This window comes from Clupea harengus, chromosome 15 (genome assembly GCF_900700415.2).
Source record: "Clupea harengus chromosome 15, Ch_v2.0.2, whole genome shotgun sequence".
NCBI lineage: Eukaryota > Metazoa > Chordata > Actinopteri > Clupeiformes > Clupeidae > Clupea > Clupea harengus.
In genome coordinates this window covers 8,107,741-8,131,070 of record NC_045166.1, presented here as the reverse complement: position 1 = coordinate 8,131,070, position 23,330 = coordinate 8,107,741, and the positions used below count along the sequence as shown (strand labels likewise).

Sequence of the window (23,330 nt, the reverse complement as noted above, 5' to 3'; positions counted from 1 at the left end):
AAGAAAAAAAAAAAAAAAAGACAAAAAAAAAAAAAAAAAGGACAGCCAAAACCAAGTCCAATCAAAGGCCAACCATTTTCTCTTTCCTTTCCCTTCTTTTCATCCGTCTCTCGTTTCTTTCCCCTCTTTTCCTCTGTCTCTCCTCCCCCTCTTTGTCCTCCGTCTCTGTCTCTCTTTCCCTTTCCCCTCTTTTCCTCTGTCTCTCTTTCCCCTCTTTTCCTCTGTCTCTCTTTCTTTTCCCCTCTTTTCCTCTCTCTCTTTCCCTTTCCCTTCTGTCTCTCTGGGTCGTATCACCCATCTAGTCCTCAGTCCTAATGAGGACCCATCCACGCTGCCAATGCTGAGCGTCCATCACCTCATCTAACCTCACTGCCCAGCGCTCCGCAGGAACCCGACACATGCAAACACACCGTCGGCCCTTAATTAAACACAAAAGTATTTGCTCTAAAGGCATTCCGTGTCTTACGCAGGAGCAGGCTAAATGCTGGTTCATAGACCAGACGCAGTATTACTGAGCTTCTGGTAATCACCATGAAGTCTGGTACTCATTCCTACTGAAAGGACTTGGAGAGGAAAATGTGACAGTTTCCGTCATTTACAGTCAATCTCTTGTACACCCGATAGCTTTGGAATAAACAAAGTTAATGTGATCACATTGGCAGGATGAGAAAGCCTTCAAAATCCCATCCGAAACCCTCCTTAATAAAACTGAAAACCCAACTTCCACACCGGTGTGGTTGGATATTGTTTGAGGCTGCTAACTTTTGGATGAATCTGTTGAAATATTAGCCAGACTAAACGTGAAACGCTAGCCAGTATTAGCCAGAAATGTTATTATGTCTACAACTGGCTCTACCCCAGGTGCCATCATTCATGTCCCTGGCTAGTGCGGATTCAGGCTAGATGTGGCCATATTTGTGTTGGGTTCTCTGGGCTCTTGGCGAGTCAGTTTAGGCTTAGATAACCTATGGTTGTATTCTGGTTGAAACTGGTTAAAACCTTGAAGCCAAAAACAAGCTTTAGTCAGCAACACTAAGATCATAGGTCATATTTCTGAACATATACTGATAAAAGCTATACATTCACTCAGCTACAATAAAGAGGATAACGGATGAACGTGTTTCACCATTAACAGTTGACACTCAGTTTTGAGGACTACAGTTTTGTAACTGGATCAGTGAGCTTAGGGCCCATGGAGTATCTGTTTAGTTACTCAGCCAGTAGACTTTAGTATTTAGATATTTTGCAAAAGTATCAGTGACCAGCCCAATCCAATATGTTACCGGTAGTAAGTAAGTTAATTCCCGGTCTTGATACTGGCTGAGAAAGAAAGAAACCATTTAGGCACTAGATTTTGTAATGCTTTTTTGATGGTGTGTGTGTGTGTGTGTGTGTGTGTGTGTGTGTGTTATGACTAATATCAGTCTGTGGGCTCTAGTCACACTTCCGATTATGAATATCTGGGAGTCAAAGACAGTTGTTCAACAACCAGCAGAGAGTTTTTGGAGAGAGTGCTGGCAAGACAATCAGACACCCCTCACACTACCGTCACACAATTGCCTATGAACCAAATCAGGACAAAAGTCCTAATGGAACTTACAAAGACGTGTATGTGTGTGCATGTGTGTTAGTGTGTTAGCAGACAGAATACTAAGCAGCAGCTGTGGCAGCATAGATCAGAGACATTTAAAGCATTGCAGGAGAGAGAGAGAGAGAGAGTGAGAGAGGAAGAGAGAGAGAGGGGTGGGGGGGGGGAGCCTATGAGGGAGGACTGATTATTTTAGCAGATTCAATCACACACCAGCTGGGGAAAGCACTGTGCACCTTGTGAGACGCAAGTTAAACACACTCTCTCTCTCTCTCACACACACACACACACTAAAGCAAAGCTCCAGCAACTTCAGTCTGGGACTACTGTGGTGGCTGTAAGAAACCTCAGTTCCATGGATGTCTGGCGCTTGAAGTGTGCGCTTCATATGGTGGGGCAGATACTGGTTTTGGACCGCTTGAGCCGCGGTTAAACACTGTAACTGTATAAGACAGGAACACACACACACACACACACACACACACACACACCATCCAAGCTGTTTCAGGTTTGTGAGTCTCCGCAGAGTTTCCTCCTTCTCTTATTTGCCCTGGTTGTTTATTAGCCAGTGCTGGAGGATAGAAGTGTGTGTGTGTGTGTGTGTGTGTGTGTGTGTGTGTGTGTGTGTGTGTGTGTGTGTGTGTGTGTGTGTGTGTGTGTGTGAGTGAGTGAGTGAGAGAGAGAGACAGCGAGAGAGAGACAGAGAGAGAGGGAGGGAAAGAGTGGCCAAACAATTGGCCAGATTCATAACTATGGGCTTTGAGTGACAGTAAGATGAAGACAGAACAAGTTCAATATAATATTTATGAAGTGTGTGAGTGCATGTGTATCAGAGAGATGGAGACAGACGCAGAATAAGGGAGAGAAAGAAAGTGCATGTATATAAGAGTATGTGTGAGGAAGAGAGTGAGCAAGAGAGAGAGAGAGAGAGAGAGAAGGGGAGAGGAGGGGTTGATGGAGGGGAAAGAAGCAAGAGAAGAGGCAGAGAAAGAGAGAGAAAGAGGGAGAGAGAGAAGGGGAGAGGAGGGGTTGAGGAAAGGGACAGAAGCAAGAGAAGAGGCAGAGAAAGAGAGAAAGAGGGAGAGAGAGAAAGAAGGAGAAAGAGAAGGGGAGAGGAGGGGTTGAGGAAAGGGAGAGAAGCAAGAGAAGAGGCAGAGAAAGAGAGAGAAAGAGAGAGAGAGAGAGAGAGAGAGAGAGAGAGAGAGAGAGGAGGGGAGAGGAGGGGTCGAGGGACTGCAGAACAAAGCACTCTTTGTGTGGCGCACACAGAGGGAGAGTAGGGGAGTGTTTAGCAGTCTGCACTCACTGCATTCCTGCGGCCAGATTACCAACCACACACACACGCACGCACACACACACACACACACACACACACCTTTTCAGATCCTGACACACAGAGACTTAACTCTTCACAGACCACATATCCCACAACAGTCCTTTCTACATTTCGGTCTGTCGTTTTTTTTAAATCTTTTCTAGATTTGCTCGCCTCAGTTAGATACACACTGCCAAGTCTGGCTAAACACGAATAAACCTCTTGGATTCGCTTCGGCGGGTCAGAACCACATGAATGGTTGTAGGATTTGTAAACAGAGACAGACGCACTCTAACGTAAGCCATTGGTCTACTTCTTTAAGTACAAACGCACATTCAAAGCACTAAGTCACACTTTTATAGAACTAGGGCACTGGCACACCAGTTAAGGTTCAAGGGAACTATACTCTGCGATCCTGGTATCGTTTCTATATGATGTATGGTTCTCATGCAGTGGGAACACTCCTACATACACCAACTTACTTCAAGACAAACACACACACACACACACACACACACACACACACACACTCACCTGGTAGCACGATGCTCTTAGGAATGTGCTCCTCCTCAGGGTCCTAGAGCCAGGAGATGGTGGGATTATGGGAGGGAGAGCCTCCTCGACCACCCTCTGCTATCTACACTGCTATAAATACTACAAGATGACTGCTAATGTCAACAACCTGGCAATGGCTTTGAGGCTAACTGGCCTGCACACGATATTGTACTATAATGGTATGAATGATGGATTAATGCAATTATCGGTAGATCAAAGCTCACTATCATATAGACTGAACTGCCTATAGACTGATGTCTAAGGTGGCACGTTAAATCAGAGCACTAGTATGACAAACACCAAACACCTTTTTCTGGAGCAAGAGTTTAATACGCTAAACTATGGATGAGTCAGGTGACTATTTGATTTCATTCATTTCATTGACATTTCAGACGCTCGTAATAGAACATAAGAGGTGACTGATTTCAGTCGTGACATAATTATAAATAACATTACAGTGACAGAATGAAAACTCTGTGTAGCCTACTCCTTGGCTAAAGTATGGTTTTAAACAGAGATTACATAATCTGCTTGTTTGCATTACTACTTCTACTATTAAGACAACCCTCGTTGCTTGATAAATCCAACTGTTGGTTTTAGCATCTGATTAGACCAAAATCCCATTTGTGTGCATTCTCACTCTCCCTCCTAATCTCCTCCATGGACAGTCTGTGAAATCCATATGCTCATTCATATATAGTATAAACGCATTATGAAGGGTATTATGCCACTTTTGTATGAAATGTACATGCCATCTCTTTAGGCCCATCATGCAAGTCATACATGACAAGTGTAATTCCTATGTTTTTTTTCTTTTACAGACCTTTCCCATATGGGCTACCCCACCTCTCAGGTACAAGTCTATTAATGCGCACTGGGATGTGGGCTGTCTGGGATGTTGTCCCGGTGTCTCTTTTGTGCTGATGAGACAGAAGCGGGAGAGCAGGAAGAGCTGTGGAGTGGCCCAGGCTGTCGGAGAGGAAAGAGGAAGCTGCCAGAGGGGCGCCGATCTCCAGAGGATAGCAGGCTGTGGGAACGCAGGGCACGGAATAGACCACGGAACACGGGGCACGGAACATCAGGCCATGGAACGCAGGGCACGGAATAGACCACGGAACACGGAACATCGGGCCATGGAACACGGGGCACAGGACACCGGGCCACGGAACAAAGGTCCATGGAACACGGGAGATGGAAAATGGCAGCCAGACCGTTAGCGGGACAGGGGGGAACAAAACACAGGCCACTTCATCGGCACGTATGGGTAGAAATCCAGAGGACAACAGGGTCTGCTGCCAAGTGCTCTGTCTCTGTCTTCTTTCTTTCTCTCTCTCTCTCACACACACACACACACACACACACACACACACAGGTCCTAAAAGGCAGGCACAGATACAAGGTTTAAAAAAAAAAAACAGGTCCAAATGACCTCACTGACAAACACTGACGTTGGGGCTCAGAACACATCCTCATAAGAAGGCTCAGATGTAAGCATTGGTGAAGTGATGAACGAGACGCGTTTCCTAACAACAGGGGACGGGAGTGGGAGAAGGGAGAAAGAGAGGGAGAGGAGAGAGAAGAGAGGAGAGAGAAAGGAGAGAGCTGCACCAGAGAGGCAGCAGAGAGGACACCTAATCCAAGGGATTAGTGGTTACTCTCTCCCACTCTACATAGAGGCCCATGACCTTAATGACAGCTGCACATAAGGTTAATGAGGAATATCATCTATCCATCCCTCTCTCCCACCCTCCATTTCATGGTGTAGAAAGGAGGGGCTAAATGGCTATGACAAACTCTGAGTCACTCTTCATTCCTTTCCTGTGTGTATCACAATAAGACACCCACACAACCCCCCGCCCCCCACCCACACACACACTCACCCACACTGAACCCCCCCCCCCCCCACACACACACACACACACTCACCCACACACTCACCCACACAACCCCCCCCCGTCCCCCCGTCCCCTACACACACACACACTAACCCACACAGACACACACACACTCACCCACAAAGGGACACAGACAGACACAGACACACAGACAGACACAGAGACACACACATACACACACACACAGATTCAAGCATCCCCAGGCAGAAGATGATTGACTGCAAATGATTCATAGCACACCCAGGATTCCAGTGACATCACTCACATCCGAATACCATCGCCATTTATTCAAATCATCAACAAACATATGTGAAACACACACACACACACACACACACACACACACACACACACACACACACACACACACACACACACACATATGTGAAATGAACACATTTTTGCGTGCAAATCCAGGCAGCCCAGCTTCATCATTTCTATCTTTAAACTGCTGGAAAACTTCAGAACTGATTTCAGTACCCTGGAGTCTTTCTCAGGAGGGGGAGTTGCTGTGTTGTAATACCTCTCCGGCTCCTTATCACTGCGCATGAATACACAGATATCAAAACCACATTAAACCACGCGGCATTCCAAGCCTGCATTCCAGGGCGTCCACACGCACTCCGCCGTCTCTCGGCAGCACTAATGAAAACCAGAGACTGGCAGCTCCTCAAGAAGAAGGGAGTGGAGGTCCGAGGGGCCTTAACCAAACAGCTCAACCGCGCGCCCGCACACACACACACTCACACCAACGCTTGCCAATTCCATACTAATCAGCATTTGCAGGAAGGGCCAAGACGCTGGTTACAATCAACAGGAGAAGCAGCAGCGGCGGCACTTGAGCTGGGGCTCAATCGTCTAAAGGCTCGAGCTCTGACAGATAGGAGGAGGAGGAGGAGGAGGAGGAAGCAGAATTCCTCCTGAAAGATGAGGTATTTTTCCATTTCCTCAGGACTGCGCTGGACTGGATTGTTTTTGGCCTTGGCCTTGGCCCTGGTCGTGGCCGTGCATGCCTGACCCCGTGGTGCTCAGAGACAGGCCTGAGGTCAGGGGTCATCTCCAGCCGAAAGAAGCAGCTTTCGATCAGGACTTCCCCTCATAAAAAATATGCTATATTAAAGTGTTGGCGTACATGAAAACAAATATTAAACTAATAAACTAGTGTGTGACACATATATTTTAAGTTTACAAAAACACTTTCTTTGAATACAGCACAAGCACTGATCATGAGTCATAATCAAATAAATAATCACCAATCATTGATCAAGAGTCATCATCTATTAACTAATCACTAAGTACTGATCATGAGTCATAATCAAATAAATAATCACCAAGCACTGATCGGGAGTCATAATCTATTAACTAATCACTAAGTACTGATCGGGAGTCATAATCAATTAAATAATCACCAGACCATTTAGCTAGGTAGGTTGGGGTGTCTGGCTAAATGGGCCAACCGTGGCGCTTAGGCCTAGAGATGTGAGAAACGGACTAAAAAGACAGCTGCAGCTGCCCATGTAACACAGAACTCCACACAGTTAAGACCTCCTTTATACCCGCTAGTTTCTGTTCACTCATACATTACTATCAAAACTTACATTTGACCATCAGAATTTTACTGAATACCACTCTCACGTCTTTTATCATTTTTTACATCACTGTGATTTTTACTTTACTACTGTAACTGCCTGCCATCCACTGCCATGACTTCAGGGTTCATTGTATCTTCATGAGGGTGTGTGGCCTTGGTATGTTTGTGTAACCTGTCTGTGTGTGTGTGTGTGTGTGTGTGTGTGTGTGTGTGTGTGTGTGAGTGTGAGTGTGAGTGTGTGTGTGTATGTGAGTGTGAGTGTGAGAGAGAGAGAGAGAGAGAGAGCGAGAGAGAGAGAGAGACACTAGGGCCGTAAAAGGCAGCTGTTCAGCACTCGCTCTGTCTTTCCCGCTTCGATTTCCCAGCGCTGCATCTCCTGCAGCAGTCCTGTAAAAGGTCCTGTAACAGAAGCCCCATCAGAGTTTCCAGCCGTCTCATTAAACGCTCCACAGATGCCCCTGGCCACTGCGCCGAGCGGCTGAGCAAACGCATGCTTTAAAGCGCGCAGCGGGCCGCCGCATGCGCTCTACAGGGACGAGAGGAGAGAGGAGAGAGGAGGGGGGAGAGATGGGGGGCTGGGCATCACATGTGTGCGATTACAAAATGACGCGGCTACTTTGTGCTAGAGTTCCAGGCGCTCACGTGATAGGGGTCACCTGCTGCGCTGATCACAAGTTGGATGAGCGCGGGGACGAGGAGCTAATGGAGTCCCAGCCGTCTCAGGTGTATGTTAAACGCCCTGCGTCGCGCGATTCCACGGTGCCGGGGTGATAGGGTTACGAGAGCGCAGCGGAGTGCAATCCGAGATGGCCGACAGTGTCTCAGCAGAAAAGGGAAGGGGGGGGGGACAAAACAATCCCTGCTGAGGGAACAAAGAGCAGAGATTAATCCTGGCCTGGGGGGGGGGGGGGGGGGGTGCAGACACCCGGGAGATCCAATCACGGCACCTGAAGTAAAGTGGCACACCTCGGATGTCAGATCGCACTCTGGGAAACAGCGTTCACCCCACCTCTCCTCCTGAAGTTTCAGTGACATGCAAGGAAGAGGCCGCCACAGAAACGTGTACAGTTGCATCAAATAGACACAGGGGGAGGGGGCGGGTAGAGAGAGAGAGAGAGAGAGAGAGAAGCAGGGTGAGCCTCATTCACAGTTTCCTATGGTCTGGCGTATATGTTTTCTGTCACATCCAATCATCTGCTGACTCCAATCACAATGACAGACAAAGACCTTCAGTATTGCAATTCACACACACACACACACACACACACACACACACACACACACACACACACCACACACCACACACCACACACCTTGGGAGCCATGCTCCCTCCCAGGAGGCCTGTGCTGTGCCGATGTCCATGCGATATCAAGCCGGCAGTGTAGCGCCGCACACCTGGCCAACGGATGGACATCTGGGCCGTATCTATGAGCTGGATACTGTACCACACGCCACTGCAGATCACCTTTCCTCACGGGAAATCAGCCTGCCGGAGCTTGGATTCCTCTCTTTTAGCGTTCATACGACACAGCTAATCTGTTCCCAGCAGCTGCTAAATGGAGGGTGATGTTAACTAACTTCATTTCATGTCAAATTAGATTTCACCCTCTCGACGACACAGGATAACTTGAGAGCTAAGCGGCACACACTTTGATTCTCGCTCCCTCTGTCACTGTAGGGTTCCGTGGAGGACCTCCCCAGGTTACTCTTCAGCGCTAGTGGTCACATTTACATTTCCTCACGAGTACAAAACATGCAAATAAGGCGGATGAAAGAAGCTCCCCCCGTCACAGGTGCTGGGTGGAAGCTCCTCTCAGTACATTTCACACAGCTTCAATGGGGCTCATACTGCTGCTAATGCTAAGGGTCTCTTGTACAAGTAGCCTGTGAGATTTTAGTGTCACTGACATCACATCTATGTAGGCTAGTGTTCAGCTCCATTGTCCAATAGAAGAACATAGCTAGATCATACACTTCAGCTTTGCTACATGGGAAATATGATGGTTTCCATGACATTTGACTTGGAGGTGAGGTTTAATGAATGTGACTGTGACCAGAAACCTGGGTGGATAAAAAGTCGTCCTTCCTCCTTTATAAACCTACAGGTCAGATGCCTCATACGCCTGTGCGCGTCTGAAAAACGATCACACCCGCTTCCGCACTGATCCCCTGCCTCCTCCCGCCCGATCCCGAGCCCAGAGTCAGAAGCGACCCCAACCAGGAAGTTACATAACTGCCCCGCATCAGCGGACGTAATGAGAGCAACGCGCCACGGACGGATAGAATTATAATGAGATCATTTAATGAGGACGATAAACAGATAGACTGAAAGGAGTGATTGAGGAGCAAATAGAGAGTGAAAGAGAGATAGATAGAGACAAGGAAGGAGAGAGGAGTGGGGACTGAAAAGCTCTTTTCAGAGAGTCAATAGAAGAGAAGACTGATAGCCAGCGGAAGACAAAGCAGGGTCAAAAAGCTCTTGTCAAACGCTGGGGAGAACTAGAGACACACTCCCTCGGTCATTACGTAACAGTAACGACTTTTTTTGTCTTTTTCCCCGCAAACATTTGGTTCTCGGCTGTGAGCAGAGCAGAGCGGAGCGGAGGAGAAAGAGGGTATGTGAGCTCATAGGATTGTACGCGCTTCTGGAGAGCACATCTGTTTAAGATATCCTGTTGTTAATGTGCCCCGAAATCTTGGCCTGCTATTGGGGCATGAAGTCACAGAGCGAGGGAACACATTGGCCTTATGTATATGTAGCGGGTCCGTTTCCACTGATGGTGTAACCTTCGCTACGCCGTCCACTGATGGTGTAACCTTCGGTACGCCGTCCTCTGCGAAGTTGGACATATTTGGGTCGTATCCTGCATCGTTAGTACAATTACCACAAACATCCTCAAGTAATGCCACCAGCACCATCAGAAACTACACCTACACTGATCACCTCCACCAGCACCATCAGGAACTACAATTTCTCGGCTCAATGGAATCCTGCTCAGAGAGCACAGAAAACTAAATTGTGTTGATTTTCCTCAAATGTTAGATTGCCAGTCACTTTCAGTTTTATAAGCAGGTATATATTTCTTTTCCAGTGAAGTGAAAGGGCAACAAAGCAGTGTTTTTGATGCATTTACATGAATATGAGTCAGGCTGTGTTTATGTTCTGAGAGCGCCCAACACCTCGAAAATTTTAAAAGGTAAAACTCCTCAGCAGATCACATGTGAGGCGTGTAGCTTCCCTGAGGTGTGTTACATCTGAGGGCGTGTAACATGTGAGGCGTTTAACATGTGAGGCGTTTAACATGTGAGACGTGTAGCATGTGAGGCGTGTAACATGTGAGACGTGTAGCATGTGAGGCGTTGAAGGGACCAGCATAGGTCATAAGAATATGCCATAGTCAATAAGTCAATGATATTATACCTAGTTCTAATTGTTACTTTTATTTGGACTTAACTAGCATGTAAACAGTTCCAGGGTGAATATACTTGATTTTGACCAGGGGAGTGAGGTGCGACATTGGTCTCACCTCCCCCCCAGGTCGAGACAAAGAACCCTGCATGCATGGCCCATTTGAATAGACGGTAACACCCCTTAATGTCAGTGTATTTAACAGACTGTTCCCCAAGGAACAAGTCAGATATACTGAGGTGAAGTTCTGTGAGGGAGGATGGATCTGAAAGTCTCTGTCTCACAAGTGGTCGGCCGCCATTCTTCAAGAATAAACCTGAATCCTGACTGATCAAACCTAAGACTGAATCTTCAATATATGGTATAAAACTAATTACCATTAGCGTGTAACATGTGAGACGTGTAGCATGTGAGGCGTGTAGCATGTGAGGGGTGTAGGATGTGGCCACCCGTTGTGCGGGAGACACTGTTTGCTGCTCTCATCAGTAGGTCACAGCAGCTGCCTGGAGTAGCTGGCCGTGCCTAATGGCCTTTAGGGTGGCCATGAAGGATCCTCTTGTTGTGTGGGGGGAGAGTACTCTGTGTGTATGTGTGTGCGTGTGTGTGTGTGTGTTTGTGTGTGCGCGCGTGTGTGAGCAGTGTGTTTTTTTTTTTTATACTGGGCCTTTATTTAATGCTGGCAGGAAGTGGGAATCTCATCAAAGAAGTGCTTGTTAGGAGGGAGCGGGATGAGAGGGGGGCCATTCAATGACTGTGTGTGAGTGTGTGAGATACAGTCCACACACACAGGCACGCAGATACACTTACAAACACACAAACACACATTCAGACGGAGCAACACAACCTACAAACCGTGCCTCTGAGCAATGGGAAAGTGAAAGAGAGACTAGTCAGTCCATAAAAACACACACACAGACACAAACACACACACACAGACACACTTTGCATAGTTTTCGCCTTTGTAATCTATGTAAAAACCACTCGTACTCCACATCCAATCTCTCAAGCCCATCAGAGACTACACGACTCTCCTAATCTCTTCCCTCCCTCCTCGCATTCCCTCTGGCCGCACTCCTCTCTCTTCTCTCTCCCTCTCTCCCTGCCTTCTCCTCACTGCACTCAAGTTTGTTTTCTGGGTGCTTTTCCACTCCGCTGTCCTGAGTAACCGGAGCCGGATCTGACTAATCCCCCGCCCGCCCGGGTCTAAGGATGAGGCGGGAGATGGTTATGCAGCAGGACTCCAGCAGCGGAGGTCAGGTGAGAGCGCAGGCAGGTCAGATCCAGGGAACGTGGGCCGGCACAGTAGCTTTCCACTGGGCGCGTTAAGGGTGCAATCACAGCACTGCAGTATGGAGTTTAAGGGTTCAGTCACCGCACTGCAGTATGGAGTTTAAGGGTTCAGTCACCGCACTGCAGTATGGAGTTTAAGGGTTCAGTCACCGCACTGCAGTATGGAGTTTAAGGGTTCAGTCACCGCACTGCAGTATGGAGCTTTTGTTTTTGGTTGAAAGTTCAGAAAGGTTTCCAGACATACCACAATGTCATTCTGAAGAAACAACACGAGGATCGTATTACCCAGTACCCTATACCCACTTTACATTTTTAGGTTAAAAAACAACACTGTACTGTATCTATAAATTGTATTTTGAAACAAATATATACGTAGATGCTTCAAGTAAATGCAATATAAAAAATGTTTCTTATGACTTCTACACTTCCTCTCCCGCAGCATTTTTGCCCAACATTGCCCACCAGTGCAACCATTTTAATTTATAAGTAGCTATGATGGGAGCACCTGAGCCTGCGGCCCCCGGCACCGTAGCGAAACTAGCAAGAAAAACAGCTGGGGCTTAAGCCGAGAGGGACCTTAACAACAAACACGGGATTAAAACAGATGTTATCACAGCGGCTCATGTGAGGGGCATGAGTGGGTAAACCCAAGGCCGGCCTCTGTGAGATACTCAGCTGAGATACTCAGCACACAGAGAGAGAAACCCTGCTAAAGGTCGTTTCTTCGGGGGTTTCAAGCGGTTGTCTTCCTTGCCCTCTCTTCTTCTCGCGAGCTGCCGTCCTGCTGTGCTGTGGAATGCACTTTGAGGACGCGCATTCGGAGCCAAACCACGCTCAAGCCCCCACCCCATCTCAGAGGAGCCAGATTTATATGTATGCATCTGTGGCTTTTAGCAGCGAGGAATTGAGTGTGCAGGCGTGGGGGTTTTGAGAGACACAATATCCAACTGTGATGCAAGAAACCTCCGTACACCGGGGTCTGCTTACACACCTGTAGTTTATCGGTGTCTGATAAAACATCCACTATTCTGCTGTTAACTCAAACAGCTACGGGTCACCCAGGGCCAGAGAAATCTGTCTTCCTTACCCGACTGCACTGAGACAAAGGCTACAGAGGGCCTGACTTAGGGAATCAGCTGGAGATGCTCATTTCGAAAAATGCACAAAATATTTGAATGTTGACGTAAAAACATATTTTTGGGAGCTAGTACTGGGAACACATCTTTTTTTTCCTATTTTTAAGAGATCTTCTTGATAGCATTGGTTGTGTGGGCCTAACACAGGACATAGAGGACAACTACCCCAGTTAACGTCCGGCCAGAGGGCCAACATGGAGGTCAAATAACTTGGCAGTGGCAGTGGCAGCGGCTGCCCTCGGAGGGATAACACGTGCCGATGAACAGGGACTCACCCTCCAGTCGGATGCCCTCCTTCTGCACGGTGTAGTTCAGCACGGCAAAAGGTGCCACAGGTGACTTGGCTATGACAATCTGACATCAAAGGAACAAGAAGCAGAGAAAGACAGGGTCAGATAAAGGTCATGAAATGGTAGCACCACATCTGGTGGTAGGACATTTGTTGATACTATGCATAGTACTCCTTCAACAATCCTTTTAAAAACACATTATCGAAATAATTGTTTTGATATGACTGCCATCGTCAACTTCATTTTGGTTTATGGCAACAGGTGGTTACTCTACCGCTCCTAAGCAAGAGAGGAAAAGGTCTGTTTGTATGTGTAGATGCTGAGTAGATAACAAACTGCATTCATAATTCATGACTGTTTATAGGCTATGTGAAACAATCAAAAGGGAATTCCTGCATACTCACAGGAAACCAGAAACGCACACAGAAACAAAAACACCAACACCCTTGAGACAGTGGAATACATTGTATGCAAAAACAGAGACAATTAAGAATTGAATGAATGCCATCAACAGACGGTCAAGGAAACGATGTTACACGATGATAGCAAGTGGCTATAAAATATATATTTCATCACAACAAACTTAGTGGCAAGATGCTTTACTACTGTACATGGGGCCTACGTGTCAATACTGAACTGCCTGTTTCTCGCCACCACGTGAGTCTGTGTGTGTGTCTATGTGTGTGTGTGGTGTGTGTGTGTGGTGTGTGGGTGGGTGTGTGTGTGGTGTGTGTGGTGTGTGTGTGTGTGTGTGTGTGTGTGTGTGCTGGCACATCTGGCTTTGTAAATTGTACTGGTGTCTAGTCAATGTGTTGTGATACACGTACTCATTAGCCCTTGTGCAGCAGTGAGTAAATGTCCGTTCATGTTTGTGTGTTAACCAGGTGTCTGAGCACAAACCCCGTGGATCGGGTGTCTGGGCCATGTTGTTAGGTGCTGTGGGAGCCATGAAGGTGAATGCGGTGCCTCCAGGACACCTAATCCTGATCCGACGGGAGGGGTGCGGTGCGGATGGGTTTACCCTCCGTCTCGGGTGGGTGGCTGGGAGTGTGTGCGTCAGAACCCTCCTCAACTTTTGTTCTGCACCTGATCTCGGCACAGAGAGATAGATAGAGAGCACTAGAAAGAGAGAGAGAGAGAGAGAGAGAGAGCGCTAGAGAGAGAGAGAGAGAGAGAGAAAGAGAGATAGAGAGCGGGAGAAAGAGAGAGAGAGCGAGAGAGATAGAGTGCGAGAGAGAGAGAGAGAGAGCAGGAAAAGGATAGATAGAGAGAGAGAGAGAGAGAGAGAGAGAGCGAGGCCTGGGTGTGCCATGCCGGGAGAGAGCGCCAGCAAAGGGGCCGTTCTCTGGGGGGAAGCTACTCAATACGGCCGTCCAGAGAGGAAATTAGGCCAGAGAGAATCAAAACACCTTGGCCTGGAGGGACTGCGCAGGCCGTAGGGGAGAATGGCTGACTGTACTGGGCGGCCTCGTGACTACAAGCTAGCGACATAGGAGGAGGAGCCGTAATATGATGAGCTGTGTCAAGAAAACTAAACAAAAACAAAACAAAAATGCGCCACAATGTTGGACAGCATGTGGTGTGAACCAAAGCAGAGGACATAGCTGCTCTTACATACATAACATACACACGCACAGAAACACACACATGTGCATGTACACACACATGTATGCACACAAAACTGGGGTTACCCTTAGCCTTGTGAGAGACTGTGCAATTGAAATATTTAACAGTTGGTGGAAAGCTCCGCTGGCCTGCGATCAGTTTAAACACGCCTGCGGGCTTTTCTCACTGAGGCTACAATTACCTGCGGTCAGCAATCAACAATCAATCCTCAGGCCCAAGGGTCGGAGGGGGCCAAAACCGCACTTCCCATCATCCTCTCTGCTTACTCTGGCTGATGCATGTCCTCCCACAGAAACATAAGCAGGAGGACGGGGAGTAAAGATGTAGAGAGGTAAGAGAGAAGGGAATGGTTTGGGGGAGGGGGGGGGGGTGTCTGCTGATGTGGGGGTGTTGTCAACAAACCCTCCAACATCCCATGATGCCCATCTACACAACCTGGGTCATGACCCTTCAGACGAAGAACTCCTGGGTTGGAAAAATAAATCAGCGTCTCTCTCTTTCCCCCTTTTTGGGGGCTTTCTTTCTGTTAGGCTGTGGAATGTTCTTAGAGGACTTGGTTTCTGGGGGCCAAGTAGACCTGTCCAAACCAGCCCTGCTCCACCCCATCTCAGTGGACACGAGCCAGATTTAGATCCGTGCTCCTGCGGCTTTTCGTGGGAAGGTGGGGGAGTGTTGCGTGGGTGCCGTGTTGGCACAGCATCCAACTGTGACGCAAGAAACCTCAATTCACCCGTGTCTCCTCAAACACCTGCAGACTACCTGTCCACAGAAACACCCACAGAACACCTGTGTATCGGTACCTTTAAAAGACATCTTCTGGGTTTTTTTTCTACTATTACCACATCGTTATATTATCACAAGCGGGCTGGGACAATGGGATCATTCATACCCAGAAACCATCTCTACAGGAGCTTGCCCCCCAGAAATCTGCATCCACTCATCTGGAGAGCATGTGTAAAAGCACACACTCTCAAAACAGCTTTAATGAATCCCAGTCTCTGAATAGAGAGTTACCTGACACTACTTTAGGAGTACAAGTCCTCCTTAATGTATCAGGCGCGTGGAGTACCTCAGCATCTCAGCTCACCTGTCTCAGATGGGCGTCCACGTACTGGACAATGAGGCGTGTGTTGACATTGTGACTCCAGGTATTCCCAAGGGCAGCGGTCACATAGCCTGAATCCCTCTCACCTTCTGCACCAGGAGCTGTACATGAAGAAGACAGGGTTAGACAGCTTATCAGGCCTGAGTGCGGGCCTCAGAAAGGCCTCCTTAAGGAGCCACTGTAAGGATCTGCTGACAAGAGCTTGAGTTTCCACTCCTCACACTTAGCTATGCTCATGGCTGATGAGCTAAGACGCTCTGCTTGGCACACAGCCTGCTCTTAGTTTCTGAATGTGTAAGTTTAACCTGATTCTGTCACTGTCTGTTTCAAGGCTTGAACTTGGGAATTTAAGCATGGGAATTCTGTAATGGGAATGGGATGGGATAAGCCTGGGAATTCTAACAGGTACATATGAGGAATCCTGCATGACTTCTATTTTAATCCCAACTGTAATAGAGGTATGTAGGAAAAAGAAATAGGAAACCATATTTTTGTCATCCTCAGATGTCCTATGCCACTGGTCATAAACACATTTCCTGACAATGACTCCATCCAAATAGTGCTGTTCAGTGGTGCCCTGAGCGCTTAAGTGCTGCTCTGGTCCCTCTTCCAGTCGGCCCTCTCTACCGTGGCCTCCCAGCGCTCCAGAGCAGGGGGCGAGCAGACAGATGTTCAGACTGATTCCCGCTCCAGAGACAAGGGAAGAGATTACGGACAATAGGAATGCCACGGGAACACTGATGATATCGTGTGAGAGCATGGAAAGGTCTCCATTTCCTTGCTCTCAATCTATCCCTCTTTTGCCACTGCAGCACACGCACGCACACACACACACACACACACCACTAAAGAGCAGATCAGACTCCTTTACCACTAAAGAGCAGATCAGAAAGACATTCAGAAGCTGAACAAACTAGTAGGCCAGGGAAACCATCCCCTACGCACACACACACACACACATATACACGCAGGCACGCACGCACGCACACACACACACGTCAGATGAATCAGCAGCTTCCGCGGCTACTTAATGTGTGCCCGAGACCAAGCTCAAGGAACATCAGCTTTGACAGAGGGAGAAGTAAGACGAAAGAAGAAGAAAAATAGAAAGAAAGAAAGAAAGAAATGATTTCTAGTACATATACTGTAGGTCCTATAAACATAATCATAACATAAACCCATCTACATGAACAGTCCTGAGTGACACTTTTTGTAGTATTTGGCTTCAAATGTGGAGGATGTCCGTTCAAGTTACCAGTACCCCCCCAGACATATCAACTGCTTTATAATGAGAGCGTATTAAAAGGAAACATAAAGCAGTATACCCAATCAGACACACACCAGAAGGTACAGTGCAATGCACAGAGAAGGACAAAGGACTCGGAAGACTGGGAACGAGGAGACACTGAAAAGAGAAAGAAGGAGAAAAAGGCAAGAGGAGAAGATGGACAGGGGTCACAGGGTGAATAAGGAGAGGTGTGTGTGTGTGTGTGTGTGTGTGTGTGTGTGTTTGTGTGTGCATGTGTGTGTAGGGGGGGGGGGGGGGGTGGAGGGGAATATCCCATTGTTACAGTCTGCGTTTTGTCAGTATCCCAAACAGATAAAGAAAGGGAAAGGGAGACAGACAGTGGAAAGGAGGAAAAAGGGATGGTGTGAGAGAGGGAGGGAGAGAGGAAGGGAGGGAGGGACGGAGGGAGGGAGAGAGGGAGAGAGGGAGGGAGGGATCCCTCAGGAGAAAGTCCATGTTTAATTGAAAGAGGAGAGTGGTGTGTTAGGTTACAGGTCAGTGTTACGAGTCTGTTCTTTACAGCAGGTCTGTTTACTGTACACTCTATAGGAGTGTGAGTCTGAATCTGTGAGGGATACACTGCCATGAAAAACAACACCACTCCTTTACAGTACACCTCACACACACACACACACACACACACCTCAGACACACAAACACATACACACCTCAGACACAAAGACACACAAACTGCGTATCTGGGAAGATAAGATATGTACGTAATACCTGTGTGTTCAAAATGTTTCTGGGAGCAAAAAGTAATTTTCTTCTTCCAGTAAAACGATGGGCAACAGACAATCATATTTCAATGGAAAAATCTGCAAATGCTTCCATGGCAGGTATGCTATGATAAAAGAAACAGGGCACTATCCCATTGCACCACTTCTCCCATTGGTCAGGCTTTAGTCCCCCATTCCATTTAAATCCCCTTTCCATAGCACTATGTCATGGGCATCAATATAAACCTTTGAGTGACCACATGAGAGTAGGGGATTCTGGGAAGTGGAGTTTAGAAGGGACATGTAGGAATCTGTATAGGCCCAAAGCTTCCCTGATCCTCCATACGTCAGTAAAGCTTCAAGAGTAACAGGTCAGCCCAACTGTGACGCTGTCATATAGCCGCATTGCCTTTTAGCCTGAACTGCCGTCCGCGCTGGCATTAATGTCCTGCTCAGCTCACCTCGTATCACATCATACATCACTCATACCGCTACTGAGAGTTAGATCACACTCAGATCACACTCAGATCACACTCAGTCAGATCCAGACACGGCTAGTCTGACATTGCAAAACAGACCCTCCTGAGTCACCCACTCTATACCTTCCGGGACGTTCCAGCGGCGTGACAGCGATGATGACGACGCTCTCTCGCTGAAGTGCGTGGTGATCTGATTGGTTACGACCACCTGTGGAGAGATGAGCATCTGCGTTGAAGCACGTCCATACATGACACACACACACACACACACAACAAACCATAACGACCCAAAGATGACATCACATCCCCCTTTACGCCAAACCTCTTCCTGTTCTATCGCTTCAGAAAGCACATGCTGAACTGTTGATGTGTCACAAGCTGAGGCCTTGAGAGTTCTACCAGCACTGCACAACACAAGTAAAGGCTGGGAATTTCCACTCCACTCATGGCAAAAGTATCTTCTCAAGATATTATGCTTTCCATTCTGGATTAATGTATAGCATTCCTTCACGCATGAACACACACACACACACACATATAAACAGCTGGCAAAATCACATCCTCTGGGTATCTGGCACTCACTAGAGGCTGTAAACTGATTGCACACTGGATTAAATGCCCCTCTACAGCTGGAGCTGCACTGCGCCAGCAGTATCGGGCAGACATTTTTTATGGAACACAAAATAAAAACAAACCATAACTAATTTGGCTGTCAGCTGCCCCAGAGAATCATTTGTCAACAAATGTCTACACCAAACCTATGTCAACATCATTTATATACATGAGTTATGATGCCATGCTATATAACATGAGCGTATATTTGTGTAAGTGCGTGTTTGTGTGTGTGTGTGTGTGTGTGTGTGTGTGTGTGTGTGTGTGTGTGTGTGTGTGTGTGTGTGTGTGCGTGTTTGTGTGTTTGTGTGTGTGTAAAGGTGGGGCAAAGGCATCTCTACCTGCAAAACCTTTCAGGATGACGATGCCAAATTCGACAATCTCTACAAATCATTCAAATTATGACGCTGACATACATTTTATTTGAAACTGATGTATGCATATTTTGGCACTTGCCTCACTGTCATGATTGTCTCAGAACATCTGCACTGCACTTGGTTAAGAGAAAAGCATGTGGGAGGACTTTAGGCAAAGATTATTCCCCCTATACTGTACCATAGAGTGCTGTACTCTGCCGCACCATAGAGGAACAGGCCACCCTACCATAGAGTGCTGTACTCTGCCGCACCATTGAGGAACAGGCCACCCTAGTAGTGCAGCTCCCTGGGAACAAAGTTGCTCCTCAGATTGGCCACTAACTCCTGCCCTCTAGTGCCAACATCTCTCAAACTCAAAATGATCTTATGCTTTTGAAAGCAGTCTGTAATAATTTCCTTTTTTTTTTTTTAGAGCCTCACCAGGGTGTTTAAGTAACTGACGCATATTTTCTGAAGTAATTCTAATAAGCATTGACCTTTAGCAATATGAATAGGTGGAGGTGGTTTACAGTATCAGCTATTAACCTGCACCTTGTAGAGCACCTCTATTGTAGAGCACATAAACATTGAGTGTGCCACCTTGTGGAGATCTAGTGTACAGCAGCTCCAGCAAGGATTGTTCCATCCATCTACCAATCTACCATATTTTTCCCCCAATTCTTTTAGCAGACTTTCCACCCTCTGATGTTTCCCCTCTTTCCTTTCCATCTGCAAACCCCCTTATTTTTTTTTATCAATTCTCTCCTTCTACACACACATTTCAATAAATAAATAAATAGGTAGATAGATAGATAACTAAAATCCTAAACAGACACATTAACACACTCACGGGGATGCGGAACTCCTGGGCCAGGTACTTGAGAGTGGCGGCCTCTCGTCCCAGCAGGTTGCTACGGTGTGTGAGGTTGCCGGACAACGACGTGTCAAACTCCTTCCGCACAACAGAGGCGACGGAGTCGAGGATCACCAGCCCGGCGTGACAGGATATGATGTCCTCCTCCAGCTGCGCCAGTCTGAGAAGAACGAGAGGCTCACACACACCCGGACCTTTGCGCGCGGGCGCACACACACACACACACACACACAAGTATGAAGTTTACACACAATCTCACAACAGACGCCACAAGAAGAAGATAACACAAACACCCTCCCGCTCCACACACACATTGCGAGACCCAACATTGAAACCTGAGGCACACTTGCAACAGGTTATCGCAGGACCTGCTGAGGATATACACCAGTGTGTTGTCTGGCAATGATGCCCCTCGACCCTAGGCCGTGATAAGAGCAGCACACCTGGTCAGCACCTCCTGGCAGGTGAGCTCTTTGAACAGGTGAACGCGCCCAGCCGTCTGCAGCAGCCGCTCCGGCACCGAGAAGTAGTCTGGGAAACGACTGCGAGCGATCTCCAGCAGCCTGGGAGAACAGAGCCATCGAGACACTGAGAGGCACGTCAGAGAGGGATCAAGAAGGAGACGGAGGGAAACACAGACAGAAGGACGACAGAAACGTCAGAGAGGGATCAAGAAAGAGACGGAGGGAAACACAGACAGAAGGACGACAGAAACGTCAGAGAGGAATCAAGAAGGAGACGGAGGGAACTGAAGGGAGAGCACAAGACAGAGGTCTGTCCACTGAGGACCTATAGTGCCTATATACTGTATACACTACTCAGATGCTAATCTCATACATAAACAGGGGGCAGGTGTTGAATTCCTGGTATTTGTATTTGATGGATATTATTACAATGTAGGTATTTCCAAAAAGTTAACAGACATCAACATGACATCTCACTGTACTGAGAGTAAACTCTATGTCCATTAAGATGTCCATGGGACAGATCACTTGTGACCTTTTCTACTTCTTCATCCATACATCTCTGCTCAAAGGTGTAGTATCCGTTGATGTGTGTGTGGGACAGATACAGAGGTGCAGTTTTAGGGGTTGAAATGCTGGGCCCTGAGCCTCACCTCTCTGCGCTGAAGGCAGACTCAGTGTCGATGTAGATGACCCCGCTGTCCAGGCCACCCATGCTGCGAGGCAGAGTGGCCAAAACACTAAGCATCATACACAACTGGCTCTTCCCACAGCCAGAGGGACCGGTCACCTATGGCCAAGACACACACACACACACACACACACAGAGTCTGCATTACAGCTGGCTCGTTCCAAGATGACCAGTGACCAAGAAATGTGAAAATCACATAGAGATTACATGCACACATTTATCACACAGTCCTCATTAACAACTGACCTTCCGGTTAAAAAAAAGAAAGTAGCTCACAATACTGTTTACGTACTAAGACATAAACAGTTGTAGACTTTTTGAGATAGAGACAGAGACCGAGCCATTGATGAGAGAGACCATCGGAGTAGGTGAGTTGTGTGGAAGGGGCACAAGCACGGCTTGAAAGACGAACAAAGCTGAAAGGATCAAGACACGAGGAACTAGAGACAGAGAGTGGTAAGGGCGTAAGTCAAGAAGCTACCTACCTCAGTGATGGTTCCCCGTGGCACACCACCCTGAAGCAGCCCGTCAAGTTCACGCAGCGATGTGGAGAAACACAGATCCTCCCTCTGGAGCCACAGCTCCTGAGCCTTAGGGACAGATAGATGCTACATAAGGCTCTTTCTGCACAACCCCAGAGGAACACATTGCATATAAATTCTCTCTTTCGAAGTGTGCACAGGTGCGGACAGAGGTGGTGGGAAAAAAAAAGTCTCCCACAAAAAAGACCACTTTTGAGGTAGCTCAACTCACCCCTCCATATCTTCTTATTACTTAGACTACACTTTATGTGTGGCATATGTAGGTCTGTCCAACCTAGGGCCACTAAATGTTTCAGGTTACTTTCTCTACTGCAAGATTATTAAACTGCAAGGATATTAAAGAGATGATTAATTTACAATATTAATTAGACTTCAATATCAGACTTGAAATGACTTTCGCAATGGGGTGTGTACTCGTGTACAGACTTCAGGCACTGTACTCCACATCAAAACGGGGTGGGATGGAGGAGACAAATTCATCACCGACCTCACCCACCGGAATTATCTTAGGGGCGCAAGCCAGGCTGACGGACTTCAACAGTTGTAATGACTGATAATGGCTTTGCCCCGCCACACGCATGACCTCCAAAGGGGTGAGAGACAGCAAGTCCTGAAGGAGAAATGTATATTTCGAACATATGTACACAGGGTAACTTAGGGGGACACACATCACAAGTTGTCATCAAATATACTCGTGAAAGGCCACTGGTTAACTTCAGTTAAGTAGAATTAAACTGTGTTTACAATTACCCAGCTGGCTAGCTTGACTTCAACCTTACCTTACCTTGCATGTTTCGACGTGATGGTTCTTTAGTCTTTCACAAATGTGTGATCCGACTCCAGCCCTTGCTAGTTTTTTATTTTGCATTCTGGAATTTGCAACCTGTCGTGATTTAGATGACCACCAGATGAATGCAACGATTTCTCAAAGTATAAAAATACGCCAATGTAGATATATCAAACAATTTACCTCAATCGCTAGCTAGCTGGTTAGGTAGCTAAATAACGTGTGGCTAGTAACTTACAGGCGATGAATTACGGTTTATCCTCAATATCCTCATAATCAATATGCTCAAGACTAAACATGATATAATTCCTATAATAAATTACACCGAACGTCATGACAATTCAGAAAAATGACAGGGACATTTTTTCAAATGGCGTTATTTAAAGGCGTTGAAGAAGCAAACTGAGCTACCTGACAATCAAACCAAAGGTGTTACTGAGGCATTACGGGAAAAGTGTGCGGTCACTTGTTTAGCATATATGTTCATTACCGTATGAAATGCATTGGTGCAACAGAGACAACATGGACAGCTATTGCCTGTTCTTTGTCTCTCATTAGTGTCTTACCAGAAATTCTCTGGTCTTAACGACATCTGCTGGTCAAAGGTCAACACAAGCAGGCCATTTGTAGTGGGGTGATCAATGACTATCATGAGGGGTTATAAATACTGGCAGATGGAGCCTACTTTATGCATCTATTAGATACTTCCGCTCAAAG

General features: G+C 47.2%; 1 protein-coding gene across 1 annotated transcript in view; it reads right to left on the bottom strand.

Annotated features, from left to right (window-relative positions):
• The window catches only part of rad51b (RAD51 paralog B), a 32,833-nt gene extending 9,775 nt beyond the window's left edge, over positions 1-23,058 (bottom strand). The window contains exons 1-10 of the mRNA XM_031581833.2: positions 22,797-23,058; positions 22,611-22,709; positions 22,323-22,436; positions 21,770-21,874; positions 21,247-21,383; positions 20,573-20,692; positions 20,106-20,289; positions 18,411-18,495; positions 15,784-15,902; positions 13,056-13,134 (exon numbers count right to left, since the gene is read on the bottom strand). Coding sequence (XP_031437693.1) covers positions 13,056-13,134; positions 15,784-15,902; positions 18,411-18,495; positions 20,106-20,289; positions 20,573-20,692; positions 21,247-21,383; positions 21,770-21,874; positions 22,323-22,436; positions 22,611-22,694 — 1,027 coding nt within the window. The 5' untranslated portion in view covers positions 22,695-22,709; positions 22,797-23,058. The remainder of the gene's footprint in view (positions 1-13,055; positions 13,135-15,783; positions 15,903-18,410; positions 18,496-20,105; positions 20,290-20,572; positions 20,693-21,246; positions 21,384-21,769; positions 21,875-22,322; positions 22,437-22,610; positions 22,710-22,796) is intronic.
• Positions 23,059-23,330: the final 272 nt, after the last annotated feature.